The following is a 15342-nucleotide window of genomic DNA, read 5'->3' on the forward strand; positions in this document are numbered from 1 at the left end:
TGAAACTGTTTTTAACCTGAGGTACCACTTTAGCTAATGGGGCCTCCTGCTTCTGCCACCGCACAATTTCTGTTCTCATCCTGAAGCAAAGAGGTACTATTTCTGGGTTAGTGGAGTCTGTAACCTGAAGCGTCTGTAACCCGAGGTACCACTGTACAGTGTTTTTATATATTTTCATTGACATTACTAACAGCCCAAAAGTGAAGTTGCAGGATATTATACCATACCAATGAATAAATAATAAGAAAAGGAAATGGTAGCACACCAGTATGAATTGAGTTACAGATGGGTAGCCGTGTTGGTCTGCCATAGTCGAAATAGAAAAATTCCTTCCTGTAGCACCTTAAAGACCAACTAAGTTAGTTCTTGGTATAAGCTTTCGTGTGCAAGCACACTTCTTCAGATACACATCTGTGTATCTGAAGAAGTGTGCTTGCACACGAAAGCTTATACCAAGAACTAACTTAGTTGGTCTTTAAGGTGCTACAGGAAGGAATTTTTCTATTCCAGTATGAATTGAGACATCTGTATTTGCCAAGCTGGCATGGATGGTGAATATTGACAATCTAGGTCCAAAGCATAAGAAATAACATCCCACCAGAAGACATAGAAATGTTTTAGATCCTCCACCCTCCCACCTTGGAAACTCATAGTTGATGTGTATTTCCCCCACAATAGCCAAATTCCGCACGCTCTTATAACACACAAACAAAAGCAGGTTTTTCATTGCTGGGCTATTGAAATCCTAGCTGTAGCTTACATCCATGTCAAAAGATCTCTAAAGCAACAAGCTTTTGTGTTACCCATCCATATATTCTATAATGACGGTTATGGGGAAGCCTGAACAGGTGATTTAATTATTTTTGATATTTCTTAGCATATTGGGTATACTATATTATACTTTTGTAAGGGGAAAAAGTTGATGACAGAACAGCAAGGGAGGGATGACGGAGCTGTGAGTGGAGGGGTGTTGGCAAGAGGCTAAGGGGGTTTGGTGGGGTTGCCAAACAGACAGGGTTAGTGAGCAACGCAAGCAGGGGTAGAAGCGTATGGTGTGGGTGGGTGGGTGTTTATGTGTATATGTGTGTGAGAAATTGTTTTCATGTGTGAAAATATTTTAGCTGTTTTTATGCAATCAATTATTCTGTGTGTGTTTTTACCGCTTTGTAAATATATATTCATAAAGGAAATGAATACAGTTGTACAGTGGTACCTCGGGTTAAGTACTTAATTTGTTCTGGAGGTCCGTTCTTAACCTGAAACTGTTCTTAACCTGAAGCACCACTTTAGCTAACGGGGCCTCCTGCTGTTGCCGTGCCACCGGAGCACAATTTCTGTTCTCATCCTGAAGCAAAGTTCTTAACCCGAGGTACTATTTCTGGGTTAGCGGAGTCTGTAACATGAAGCGTATGTAACCTGAAGCGTATGTAACCCGAGGTACCACTGTACTTTGGTTGACTTGCGAGTCAAACGTTTTGGCTCCCAAACGCCTGGAAGTGGGTGTTCCCGTTTGTGAACGTTCTTTGGAACCCGAACATCTGACATGGCTTATGCAGCTTCCAATTGGCCACAGGAGCTTCTTGCAGCCAATCGGAAGCTGCGCCTTGGTTTCCGAACGTTTTGGAAGTCGAATGGACTTCCGGAATGGGTTCTGTTTGACTTCTGAGTTACCACTGTATATAAATAACGGGAGTTGTGGCCCTACAGATGTTGCTGTGCTACATGTTCACCAACCCTGCCCTAGAGCATTGCAGTCACAGTGGAGAACAGAGGACTAACTGGACAACTAGCCTGACCTGGTATAAGGCAGCTCACTACGTCCCTAAGAAGTCGGCTGCGTTAAACCGGTATTATTACATCAAACACGATTAGGCCGTTTTGTGATTAGTGATTAAAAGACTAGAAAGGCACTCCATTCCTAAAGGAGGTATTAGAGAGTTAATTAAAAGTTTTAATCTTCCTCAAATTAAAAGCAAATCTAAATTCATCCCTTAAAATTGCTTTTTCCTGATTGAATGACGCAAAATTCAAATGCAACCTAGAAGGATCATTGTTCTATATCTATCTGTATTCCATTCCAGCGGCAAATACAACATCCAAATAAGCAGAAAAGGCCTCCCAGTTTTAATTTAATTTTGTTCAAAACCCAAATAGCACTCTGCTTACATTTTACAAAAAAAATCAATCAATCAAGGTTTTACACATTGTTCTTAAGGAAGGACTGCCCCCTTCTGGCCACACAACAGAAATGTTCCCAATTAATCTTACTGATAAGTGTCATCAAATCTTTCTCTCCATGTGAAATTACTACGCAGTGATAAATCTATGAAATCAGAAAACTGTTGAACTACAGGGTCGTAAATTTTACAACCACAAGTATGTTTGGCATTGAAATTCACATTTAATGCTTTGACCAATGTAAATGTGTTCTACACATTTTCCAGCATTCAAAAAATAACATTAGCTCTTATCTTATTAACTTGGCATCTTTGCTTGGGTGCGCAGGCTGCCACCAGGGGCCATATGCCTATTTGATGCCTGTTATCTATATTTGATTACAAACTTTGCCATAAATTTCATGCAACATCAATCAACATAAAATTGCATAAAGGCATCAAAACCTCAACAGCTTCAGTGGCTTAAAATTGCAGATCCATTACAGCATATGGCTGTCCTCCAACCATCACTAGGCTGTCCAGTGGTGTTATTTTATCATTATACGATCTGTGCTTATTCATTGCTCCTTTATTATTATTTTTTGTAAAGGATTTCCCCTCTAGTGGCCTTCATTGTAATGGATGCAGTGGGCAGGAAGCACCTATCTAGCTTTATTATGCATTCTTACTTATGAGAGTTGCTTCATTCCAGTCAACCAAAAGACACATACGAAACACCACAGTGTGGCTATAATTGCATTTCATTATCTTGAAGATTTTGTTTAGTGTTTGAACAGCTTGGTGAAACGCCCTGGAGAGCCAGAGAAGGACTCACAGGAGTTCAAAAATGCGGGGGTTCAAAAGAAAGATGCATCAGGTCTAACAATTTATTAAAGAAGGTTACAAACTTACAACAAAGGTCCAACAGTTCCCTCCTTGCCCCGATCACAGCATTCTGCATGACAGACTCCACAGCAAGGAGATTACTTGTCTGCACTCAAGTAAAGATACACAAAGGCCCTGGCAGGCTAAGTCACCTGGGAACACAGGTGGATGGTATTAATCATTACCTCCCTCTCTAGCTATGCCTGGGGCTACATCAAAGCATGTGAAATGCATATGAGCTCAGTGCTACAGCTGCTACCAGTTAGGTAGGGGTCATCTTGACCATCAATATGCTGCAAGCAAGGCTTCCAGACCAGCTTGCCTTTTCAGATCAACACATTTGACTACTTGATCTATGCACTGTTACACACGCAATTACGGTAACTTCATTGAAAAAAAGAGTAGTGCAGAATTATTAAAAGCAGATAATAAAATAGCCAGGGCTAAGCAAGATCAGAAAACACTCCCATTGCTGCCACCCTTCAAAAAGAACAAATTAGCACAAGAAATTTGTGACATTTGCACAAAATTGGCTGTTTGAGAGGCTTTTAGAGGCTCCAGTTATGAAGGGACAATGATAATGAAGAACAATGACTGGGAAGAAAAATGTTACCAAACATTTCTATAGACGTCCAGGCCAGTAGAAAACCATTAGTCTGTTAATGTACAAAGATAACCTGCTGGCCTTGCTCTCTGATAAAATACTCAGACCGATGGAGGGCAGCTTTTTATCAGAGAGAGGCAAGAATCTGGCCCTCTGGGGTCACACAGTTCCTCGAGGGAGGAGGATTCTGGGCTGTTGAGCAAATGTCTCATTTTCAACTGTCTCCATTTTTCTTTTCTAACCAGCAGTCCTGGTGGCATACAGAGCAATGACCCAGCCCTCAATACACAGAGGTCCTGGTTTAAACCCCATGGCACCTGGCATATAGTGTGTGCTTTTAATGAAACTGAGATTGTTTCATTTTTAAAAAATATGTAGACCATTAAAATAGACAGTGGCACATATTAGCTCAGCAAACTTCATTGACACCAACTTAAATCAAATTGCATGTCCCTTCAGTAGCAGACAAGCAAGGAATCTGGAAATCCACTCCTTTCTGGGTGTACAGATGTAGCGTGGCATCCAGCTGGCTTACCTCTGGAAGGCTGCCGTTCAAAGAGTCTGTTTAGAGCTGTGCATCTACACACACACACACACACACACACACACACCATCATTTTTGTCCCAACAGCTGCTCCCCCAGTGCTTAGATAGAAGTATCTGAGGATGTTCTTGAAATTGACTCAAGTTTTATGAAACAGATGTCAGAATATGCATCAGGTAGAACAGAGGAGATATCAGAAGGGCAGACTTGAACATCTACTGTGCAAACATTTAATTCGGGATTGGAAACAGAATGCTAGATGAACTGGGCCTCTGGTCTGATCCAGTTCTTTCCTTAATTTAACAGAAGAGTGAAAACTGGAAAGAGAATTTTGTTATTAATGTGTTTTCGAAGTATTCGAAGAAAAGTGGCAGCTTTTAGACTGAAAATCTAAAAGCCAAAATATGCTAGGATTCCCTATTGTTTATCAAATGTCAGCCACAGCACCTGTGAACCAAGGGAAGTGCCCGTATAAACATCATGATTACTGTGATGGACCAGGTGCAAGTTACTGGGTTACACTTACCTTGTAACCTCTTCTCACTAATACTTCCCCCTGTTAAATCAAATTCGTCCTTGTATGCTTGGTTGATTTATAAATCAATGTTTGGTGCAATTATATTAGCCAAAATCCATGCCGATGGTGAACAATACACGGCGAATTTCAAAGGAGGTATTTCACCAAAATGAGATTAGTTCAATGGAAGTTGAAAAAGAGTGGCTTGTATCCAGTGCAATGCTAAGTAAACATCCTACCAAGGCAAGGATTCCCACTTGCACTATTGGACTTCTCTTCTTCTCCCCCTTGCGTACCCTGCCCCCTCCCCTAATCTGCTCCAGAGAGTTGAGGGGAATCCCAAAACATATTTAGGAGCACAGAGGTAAAGTCCCATTGCACAAGGGGAAATCCCACAAAACCCTGTTGCCCTTGAAATATGTTGTGGACCTTTTGTTAATTGGACAGCAACAGCCAATTCAATATTTTGAACTGCTTGCTACCAGTTAACAGATAAAAGCGCAGATGTGTTGTGGTGCTTGCCCAGAGAACTCAAAGAGTCTGTAAGCCCAGACAGGCAGTCTGTCTTCCTGGAGAGAGCTCTATTGTCCTGTCAAGGAGTAAGGAGACTTTTACCATAGATCAGGTGCAAATGTGTGGCAAACTGATCAGCTGTATCCTCCCCACCATAGATGGAGGACCTGGAAATGGAAGAAAAGTAGCAGAATTGTTAAGCTGCTAATTTAATTGCTGGGGGGGGGGGGGGTTCGCTTTTCGCCACATGGTTCTCAAAGTGGCTTAAAATATAACGTGTACAAAATTCAGTAGGGAGGAGATGGGCCCACAGCACTGAAAGCACAGTTCCTTGATGGCATGAGTCATGCTTCTGGCCCATAGGGAACAACTAATTTGTGCTCTCCCCAGTGATTTCAGTGATAGTCTTAGGGTGTGCAGGGCAAGGTGGCCCTTAAAGGTATCCTGGGCCTACGTTATTCAGGGCTAGTAGAAAAACATTGAACTTAGTTTGGTAGCAGATAGGAAGCCAGTGCAGGTTTTTTAACACCAGTGCCATGTGCTGGAGGTCAGTTCCCAGCACCAGTCTAGCCATAGTATTCTGCACTAATTGAAGCTTCCAGACCAGACCCAATGGCATCCCCCCATAGGGCGCATTGCAATAATCCAGCCTTGAGGTTACCTGCACATGAACCACAGGGGTCAGGTTATCCCTATCCAGGAATGTCCAGAGCTGACAAAGCTAACAAAAGGCTCTCCTACCCACAGAGGCCACCTAAGCTTCAAATGACAATGGTGGTTCAAGGAGTATTCCCACACTATATCTCTTCTTCTTCAGAGGAAATGCAACCCCATTCCATTCAGCTAACTCTCCCAGAAGACCACCCACCCACAAAGCGTCCCAGGGTTCACACTTAGCTTGTTAGACAGAAAGGGGTCTCATGTCACAGTGGTTCTTAAGTGGGAAAACAAAGATGATTGATGAAGAAAAGGATGAAATAGGTGTTTATGCATACCCATAGCCTGTGCACCTCTCTTGTTTGTTCACAAGACTTAGGGAATTTCTGAATGTGCAGGCCTGCCCTGTTTGTGGGGAAAGAGTGATGCGGGTGTGCATTTTATGTTACCCAACATCCTCTTACAAAACAGATCCAAGGACATCACAGTTGAAACTTTGAGGCACGACTGACCTGCAGTGCCAAATCAGGACCAGATCTGCAAGAAATTCAAGGTTCAGATAAAAGGACTTGTATTGTGCTACATATGTTGGGATCAAGAAACAGGTGTGTGTATTTGAAATGAGGGGATCTACTTGGCCAAACTTAAGGCCAGCCTAAGACTCATCAGTTTCAATAGGCAACCTAAACATGGGCTGGAACGTGCTTTTGGAATTTTAAGAATGCTTAGGCTTGCCTGGGTTGTGCTGATGTACTTTCGTTAGGCAAATGCACCAGTCTATACTGAAAGAGACCAGGATAGCCACACGCAGCCATGACAACGCTATTCCAATATTTTCCCCCGTATTGTTTTATTTGACAGGCATTTACAACGTTCCATTCATATACCTAAAAACATAAAAATAGACCTTCTTTCAGCTTATAAAAGAAATATATAAGAACCTTTGACATTGACAGTTCATGACGTTATGTACAAGAACAATGGCACCCTCCAAGTACAGGACGTTCAGCATTTGACAAGCTTATTGTATTCTACTGGGGACAGCTAAAACATTGTCATGTCTAATAAATTGGTACACAACCGACTTGAATTTAAATATAGTGAGATAACACGGGGTGTAAAAACCTTGCTAAAGCTTTTTAAGAAAACAATGAAGAGATTGCAAAAGTTAAAGACAATAAAACTTTCAAAACACTGAATATAGTGCGGGTGAGACTCCAATATTGGCTGGGACACAAGGCAGCTAGTGCTGCCGCCCGGTAACATTTTCCATTCATGTCTCAAAATATAGCCACAGCTGATTGTATAAAATAGAATCCCTAAAGCTATTATAAAATTTTAGGCTTTCAGCGTACCTACTAATGTGTCAAACATCAATAGATACAAAAATGATCCCTTCAAAAAACCCCAAACCAAACAACAAAACTCTCTCCCCCCCCCCTTTTTTATTCGCAGATCAAAACTAAAATGGGAAAGCTATATAAATATTTAAACAGAAAAAGTGCTCTTTAAAAATTATTTGGAAATCTTTAAATTTCGGTCACAACTTTACCCTGTTACAGATGTTTAAATAAGATTTTTTTAATTGAAAAAAAGAAGAAGTTTTATTGTTCAGAACATTGCTCATATTCCACAGTGGGTTGGGGCGGGGGAGCAATCAATAAGTACACTGATATCACAGAGGATAATAATAGGAGGAGGTCAGGTTTTTTGGCCACAAAATGTTCAATTTTTCCTGAGCCCTAACTTCATCAACCACAGAGGATCAAACTCATCCTAGACCCAGACTGTCTATTCCAACAGAATTCACAGCAGGGATTAATTTAACCCTCTTGGTTTCTCAGCTATTTAATGACATTGCTAACTTAATTCCAGTCTCAAATATGTACAGCTGTCCAGTTTTATTTTTATTTTACAAAAAGGAAAAAAAGATTATCCCTAAGAGTTTCCAGTTTAGAATGATACTATAAAACCAACATCCTCAACCCTTTCTAAAAGGGTTGCTTTACATCCTAGAGTTGGAACGAAAACACAATCTCATGCACGTTTACTCGGAAACAAGTCCTGCTGTGTCAAATGAGACTTAGTCCCTAGCAAGTGTGCATAAGATTGCAGGCTAACACTGTAAAATTCCCATCCCTTTGTGCCCTTGCATTTCAGGTAAAATACAAAAAATATCTTTTTCAAGTGTTAAATTTGGATCTCTTTTTCAAATAAAAAAAGAGTTTGGCATTGTTATAATTTTTTTCTTTAATGTAAAACTAGAACTTCCAACGTTGACATTAAATCAGACTAGCCACAGACCAAAGAGAACTCGGCACAACATAAATTCCAGATTTTCCCTCACACATTCCTAAAATATACATAGTGTTACTGGATCCAGAGATCCTCCCTTGGTGACAGTAAGCTTTGTGAATGCTACTGTGTATAAGTACCTCCCATGCCAAACAAACGTTTGGTGTTGTCAGTACTGATCACTTGTGAAGGGGTGGGAGAAAGGGGAGCCTGGTTCTGGTTCCTCCCCAAGCAAGTGACTGAACCATTGCGAGCTGACAGCCCCAAATATCTGTTCAGCAGTGCATGCGAAGTGCAGGTCCACCCCATGCATACCCCTGGGTACTGAATGAAAGATTTTTTTCCCCTCCACTCAAACGCCAACCGTGGCATCCCATAAATTAGGGAAGTCCATGCACTGATGTCCGCTTCTTGGCATGGGACTCCCTTGCTGGATGAGAGTGAGAAATGTTGACGTTTAAGGGGGATATAAGAATACTGCAGCCTGAAAGACTTATTCCTTGCAGCTTCCTTGCTTAAGATGAACCCATGATTGACGTCACATATAAAATTTGTTTGCTGCTTGTGCTATCAACTTAAGCAAATTTGATGCATTTTTGTGTTTGTTTTTTTAAAAAAACCATATACACACAACCACAGCAATGTGTATTCTAGTAAGATCTATGCATCCCATTTCAATATGCAGCGCCTGATTAGTTTCGAATAAATAAAGCCCTTGGTAATGTACAGAGAAGGACTCAAGCTCATTCCAGTTTGTTTTGCTCCCCCCTCCCCTGTTATGCATTACCTTGAGGGAAACGAGAAGGTGGGGGGGAGGCCGTGTGGTTTCAACCAGTTTAGCTGCCATAACTGTATGTGCAAGTGTGCATTCCATAGGATCATTCTCCACAATGTGTAAGGGGTGGGTGGGGGCACATCTATGCCTACCATCTAATGAGAAAGTGGCAGGTCTAAAGCTCAGTGTTCAGTTTCCTTGGTGGTACGAAATCTTCACGGCGGACCCAGATGACCTCTTCACTGTTGCCTTCCATGCTGCCATTAATTCCAGAGAGAGCAGCTTGCTTCTTTAGTTGAGTCATTCTGGACGCGTGCGTCCCCAAAGCAAACCGCACTTTGTCGCCTCGGCACGACTGGCTGCTTGTAATGGAAGCCGCCTGTAGCTGCTCCTGAAGTTCTTTTTCCACCATGGTGCTCCGCAGAGGCTCGCAGTATTCTTCGTCATCACTGAGAATGTCGGTTTCTTTAATGTCCTCTTGCTCTTCGTACTGGCCAAGGTCAAACTGTTCTTCTACCCAGCGGTCAGTGTCCTTGTTGTTGGAGGCCTGCTGGGGCTCTTTTTCAGGACTGCTGGCGAACACGGCGTCTGAATCAATGGTAAATCTGTTTCGAGCCAGCCTCCTCCGCCGCCTCCCAAGAGACTTGCTTGGGGCAGACACTGTGTGCACACACAAAAATAAAACCCCAGATGCTTTTACAAACAATTGGTTACAAAACACTTCCCCCCAGAATTTGGCTTCCAAATCCTTTTTCATAATTATATTAGTCAAGGGTCAATTGCCAAGAAGAAGGTTGGGCAATTTTTACACCAACATTTTCTATGCAGGCAACTCAAATTTTAGACAGTTTCTGGGAATTATAAATTTTGCCAGTGACCTTTGAGAAATCTGGCCTCTAACAGCTCCTCACACTAGGATAATGGACCCCATTTTGTCGCCTAATTGTTTGCTTTTCGTGCCAGGGCCATAGTAACAAACAGCCAATCCTGCTTTGTGGAAAGGGTGGTTGGTATTAAATGGTCCTCCATTCTTTGCAGCTCTATTATTCTATGGCACAGGTTGGGAACCTTTTGTCAGCCTGGGGTGCCATATCCCCTCATGGGAAGCCTTCCAGGGTCTGCCTGCCAGAGATGGCAAGAGGCAAAAATGGCTGCAGTAGCAGAAGCGACTCTTACTTTGGTACATACAGTGGGTTGCATTCTAGCCATGCAAAAGAGGTGCAGAGCTACGCTGGTGAAGGGTGTGGCCTGACGGAAGGACTGCAGCTTGCGGAGAGTTCCAAAGGCTGGATTCAGAGGCTTGGCGTTTGGCCCGCAGGCTTGAACTTCCCTGTTCTAAGATCTGCTTAGAGGGAAAACATGCTTTCCCAAGAATTCTGCATGTCTTGCAGTGAATGCCATAGCTTTTGATGGGGGGGATGCACTTGTGCACCCAGAAGGAACAAGCAATGGGAGACGCATGAAGAAATGCTGTTCAATAAGATTCCCTGACACATGCATCTCCCCTTCAAACTTCAGGCCATTCACTACATGACAAATGGTGTCCATGCTCAATAGGTCTCTGATGAACTGAAGCAACCAAAAATGCCCCGTGTGTAAATGCAGACCACCCTACTTTCTCATGTCTTACACCTTCTTTAAGGTTTCAGTGAAATGGACCAAAAATATGTATTTAAGGAAGGGACCAATTTCCTATTCCTTCTTGCTTAATTGTGAGCTTAAGAGGGGAAAGTGAGTTAAGGTTATACTCTCCTCCCCAGAAGTCTGCATAGCACAGGCTAAGTATGGATCAGATCCAGAGACTGTAGGGAACTGATAATGAATAGATGCTAAAGAAGACTTGGTCCACAGATGTGTGTCTATTCCAAAGGAGAAGCAAACCCCTTTGGTCATTCTCAAGAGGTCCTCCCAGCAACTGTGTAGCTATTCCAGTACAAGTTACTTGCTTGTGAATTAGGCTCAAACCTAATTCTAAGCTGTTTGATACTTAACCACCAATCAGAAACACCCCCCAAACCTGACATCATAAAGTTAAGTCAGGTTGTAGAATTTTAAAGTGGAGAAAAAGGTAGAGCATTACACAGTTCCTGCTCTCTTGAGACAAATGTTCTGCTATTTAAGAACAAAAGTAGTCAGCAGGAAATTAAGGGAGCTCTACAGCAGAAAGCAAAAGGCCAGTTTGTTTTTCCTCAGCACTCATAAGCAGGCCTCTGAGGTGCAGAGTCTTGCACAAAAAGTCCTGCTGTGAATATTATTGGTCTGTTACAAAAGAGGTAAAAATACCCAGGATACACGGTTAATTTTTCACTTAGATCCAAGATAAAAATCCTGTCAAGCTCCATATTTTGCTTTTTCTTGAAGACAGCACAGCTTTTCCTCTCTACTCCTCTGTCCCACAATCATACGCTTTCCAGTTTGTTAGTTTGCTGAAGGTCAACTGATAATGTGATAATGCAACCACCTGCCCTAAGTCATGGGAAATGCAGGTAGTCCCCACCCCCACCCCCAAAAGACAGCCTATGAAATAAATAAAAGATGGAGACAGAAGCTGAAAAGTCAGCAAATTTCCCTCTTGCTTCAAGGTCTACTACTAAACTGTGTAGGCACGGATCCACTTTACAAGGGGTCTTCTGAAGACAGAGACACTTGCCTTGCTAAAAGTAAATGTCTGCCTATTGGTAACACATCTGATGGACTTGTAAAGAACCCCACCTGGATAACTTTCAAGCTTGAAAGGTTCTTGCCAAAGTACAATCCCCCACACCCTGAGCGATGTGCTTTTAAAGGAAGAGTGAGATTTGAACTCATGAGGAACATGAAAGCACCACCACCATTTTGCACAAATAAAGAACTCAGGCGTGTCTTACAGTGGTGGTTGGGTTACCGAGATCTTGAAAAGCTGTAACCCTACAGTACCTGCCCTGTTCATAGCTGGCCTTGCACCTTTTAAAGCACTCAGTCTTTTTCCTCCAAAAGGAACATACTGCTGGGATGAAGGCAAACTTTCAGTTTTAAGAAGCTGCCTTCTGTGCTTGTCGCGTAATATTGAGTGAATAGACTTCAGAAAGTCCTTCCGATGATCTGGGGAACTAGATGAAAGAAAGAAAGGAAAAAGGGAACACAAGTAAGGCACCAAGCTAGCAAAACTGTTTGCATTTGCATTCTATTTATTTAGCTTAATTTACTGTATAATGTTGCAAGCTACTGTACAATCTTAACTGAGTTCACCCTCACAAGAATCCTGTTAGATCAGCCACTGATCTAATACTACAGACCAGGAACTAAGGAGCAGAACAATGTCAAGGCCACAGAAAGACCTTGGCAATGATCAGAATTAAATCCAGGTTTTCCAGTTCTATGCCCAGCTTTCCTCAACGTTATCTAGTCCTCTATCTAACTAATGATCCGTTCATTCATCTTTTGTTGGCTGCTCTTGGCTGTGGCTTTCAGAGTGGCTTACAATAATAGTAACAATAAGCTTCATTACAAGAGTCAAATATATTTGTATATTTAAAAACAGCACTCTCTTACCTACAACAAAGGTGGAATGACCTCTCTGGCCTGCCTTCAGACTCAGATTTCACATGAACAATCTCACAGACAGAATTGGCCTCTGCGTCTAGAAGGAAGATAAAAACACTTAAAAAAAACCAGTGTTTGAATTCTCATGGCTACTACAGCCATCCCCCGTGACTGACAAAAGGGAGAGCTATGCAAGATTCACCAGGACTGTGTGAGCATCAGCTTCTAAAGGCTGCACCAAATGAGAGTTTGGGTACTTCCAGAGGAGCCACCGGCTGCACAATCCACATTTTAAAGCAAAGAGAATGAAATAAGAGAACAGCCAAGGCTACTCCTTTGGGATGATCTCTTATTGCTTATTCTGTGGCTTCAAGGGCAACATTGCCAGTCGTAAGTTGTACTCTTGAGCCTGCAATACCATGTTACAGCACAACAGAGAATAGAATTGTAGGCTCACTTGCCACAAAACTATTCCGCTATCTGTTTTAGGGCTTCATGCAGCTTCTCTGCTTGCTAGTGGGCTTCCAGCTGTTCAACAAGATTCAGCTTTCACCAGAGTGAACCTAACAACTCATACAGCCAGGCCACATGCAGTGCACACCAGCAGCGCATATTAGGAATACTTGTTTCATACACTTCAAAAAAGTGTCTCTCTATTTACTCTCCATGACAGCAGTTTCTGGAGATCAAATCAGACAATAGAATTTTTGTAGACCGACATGCAGTACTACAAGACAAGTGAGTTGCAATCAAAGAAGGACCAGATGAACATCAATGCTAACCTAAACCACCTTCCAAGTTGGAAACAATCTGGCAGCTTGAGGTTTAAACCTTTGTTTATATATGTAGGAAATGAACGGTGGTTTGCTTGTTTTAATGGTTGGTCAGCAACATGAAGCCACTGGTTAAAAGGGATTGGAATGCTCTGAAATAAGAAAAACTAACATTGCTATAGCTTAGGACCCAGTTGTTCCCAGCAAGTCTTTCGAGTGACTCAAGCTCAGCAGTGATCAACCTCAAATAAGGCTGCCTCCATGCCTAAATAAGCATTTCGCTTGGCAAATGAGGCCTGGGAGCATGGCAGGATGATTCATTCAGTGCTCAGAAGAATGGCTTTGAGTGGCTTACAGTATACTGAAGAAATCAGTCACAATACTCCATCAAAATAAAAATTTAACAGGCAAAGATTTAAACAATTCCTCTTTTAAAATCAGTCAAAATTTAGGCAAAGGTTTACTGACATCTCTCACTTATGTGGCGGCAACAGGGAGGCCATCCGTGAGCAAGATGTCTCAGCACCACCAAGGTGTTACCACCACCAAAGAGGCTCTAGAGTTAATGGTGAACCACTGCAATTAAATGGCGGTATACTCATAAGAGCCTCCTCAAAGGATCTGGAAGCACAAAAACTGGGGAGGCTTCCTTCAGTATATAGGTCATGTGGGATATTTAAGGTTAAAACTAGAATAATGAACTGCAGTCAGAAAGAAGTAATTAATCCATGTTTTTGGAGTGATATTGTATGGGTTCTACTCTCATGCCAGTTTAATAATGAATTTTGGAACCATGGTAGTTTGCAAACTTTTTTCAAGGGCAGCCCACACAGAGTTCACTACAGTAGAGATAGTGTGTTTTAATTTCAAGAGAAGCTGAACAGCCACATTTGCCAAACCAAAAGGCATAGTATGCTAGACAGCTGCTGTATTTTTTCAGTCTTTAATTTGGTTTTACATCGAAGAGTCTGTTGAGATTATTTTCTATTTTTCTGTTGTTGGAACTTGCTTTTATTTGCTCCATTTTTTGTATGTATGTTTTGGTACCTGCCTTGAATGTTTAGAAAAGCACAAAGGTTTTTAAGTAAGATAAACACATCGTGGATGTTGGCTCATATTATGGCTCTATGATCTGTATTGTTTTCTTGGTACTGTTGCTGTGGGTTGGTTTGTCATGATCTTTGGCTAGAACAACAAACTTACATTGTAGAAAAAATCAAAATAAATTAAAAACAGATCCAATCACAAAGAAAAATGTTTGCATGCTACCTGCGCTTGCCGGTGCCCGAACTTGCAGAGCTTCTAAAGGAATCATGTGACGGAAACGGAATGGGTCTGAGTCTTCGTATATTGAAGCCCTGTGTGATCCTCCCTATATAAGAGCGGGGAGAGAACCATGCCTATTATTATTTTTAGAGCACTGACTTCACACCTGTGGTCTGAAATATCCACAAAAATAAAGCTAATGAAACTCTTTCCTACGAGTGTGTTTTCCCTTTCCTCTGCCATCTATCTCTGCCCATTTCTTAAGAAATAATGTTGCTAGCCAGCACTGCATTCAGGTTTCTTTCATTCCACTTGCCTCGGAATGAAAGGCAATCACTCCTCTGTTGACCACCTCCCCATCCCATAGACCTGAGAAAACTTTAGTTTCAAATATCTCACAAATACCATATGTCGGTTTTATTTTGCAATGTGGTGTACTGTTCATAGTATACTGTTTGCAGCTTCTTCCAGATCTGGGAACTGGTAATGACTTATCAAAGTCCTCTCAGCTTCTCTCAGCTAGTAAAGTGCTAAGGCGGTGTTTCTCAATCTTTTTCAAACCATGCCCCCTTTTAACTAACATTTAAATCCCATACCCCCTTCAAACCTGGCTCCCCTAATTATTTTACTTGAATTTTCAAAAGGATTAAAATACTCCTGGCCCTCTGATCTACAATTGCCTCCCCCCCCCCAATGCCCCTCCACATTTGAGAAACACTGCACTGCACAATGCAAGGTGTGCAATGCATTGTGTAGTTGCTGACTGTGTCCAAAATAGCAACTGCAAGTGCCTGCAATGATTCTGACAATGTCATATGAAATTGAGGAGGACTGC

The 15342-nt window shown here is 41.9% G+C and overlaps 1 protein-coding gene across 10 annotated transcripts in view; it reads right to left on the bottom strand.

The window, feature by feature from the left end:
- Nucleotides 1-6701: 6701 nt before the first annotated feature.
- TIAM1 (TIAM Rac1 associated GEF 1) overlaps nucleotides 6702-15342 on the bottom strand; it is a 193557-nt gene continuing 184916 nt past the window's right edge. For 8 of the 10 annotated variants that reach the window (XM_081003520.1, XM_081003526.1, XM_081003518.1 and 5 more), the window contains 4 exons: nucleotides 14511-14613; nucleotides 12478-12565; nucleotides 11863-12035; nucleotides 6702-9606 (listed from right to left, as the gene is read on the bottom strand). In XM_081003520.1, the coding sequence (XP_080859646.1) occupies nucleotides 9122-9606; nucleotides 11863-12035; nucleotides 12478-12565; nucleotides 14511-14613 (849 nt within the window). In that variant the 3' untranslated portion in view covers nucleotides 6702-9121. Of the gene's footprint in view, nucleotides 9607-11813; nucleotides 12036-12477; nucleotides 12566-14510; nucleotides 14614-15342 lie in introns of all 10 variants that reach the window. The other 2 variants (XM_081003525.1, XM_081003527.1) reach the window with 2 other exon arrangements.

This window comes from Podarcis pityusensis (genome assembly GCF_964106645.2).
Source record: "Podarcis pityusensis genome assembly, chromosome: 4".
NCBI classification, from domain to species: domain Eukaryota; kingdom Metazoa; phylum Chordata; class Lepidosauria; order Squamata; family Lacertidae; genus Podarcis; species Podarcis pityusensis.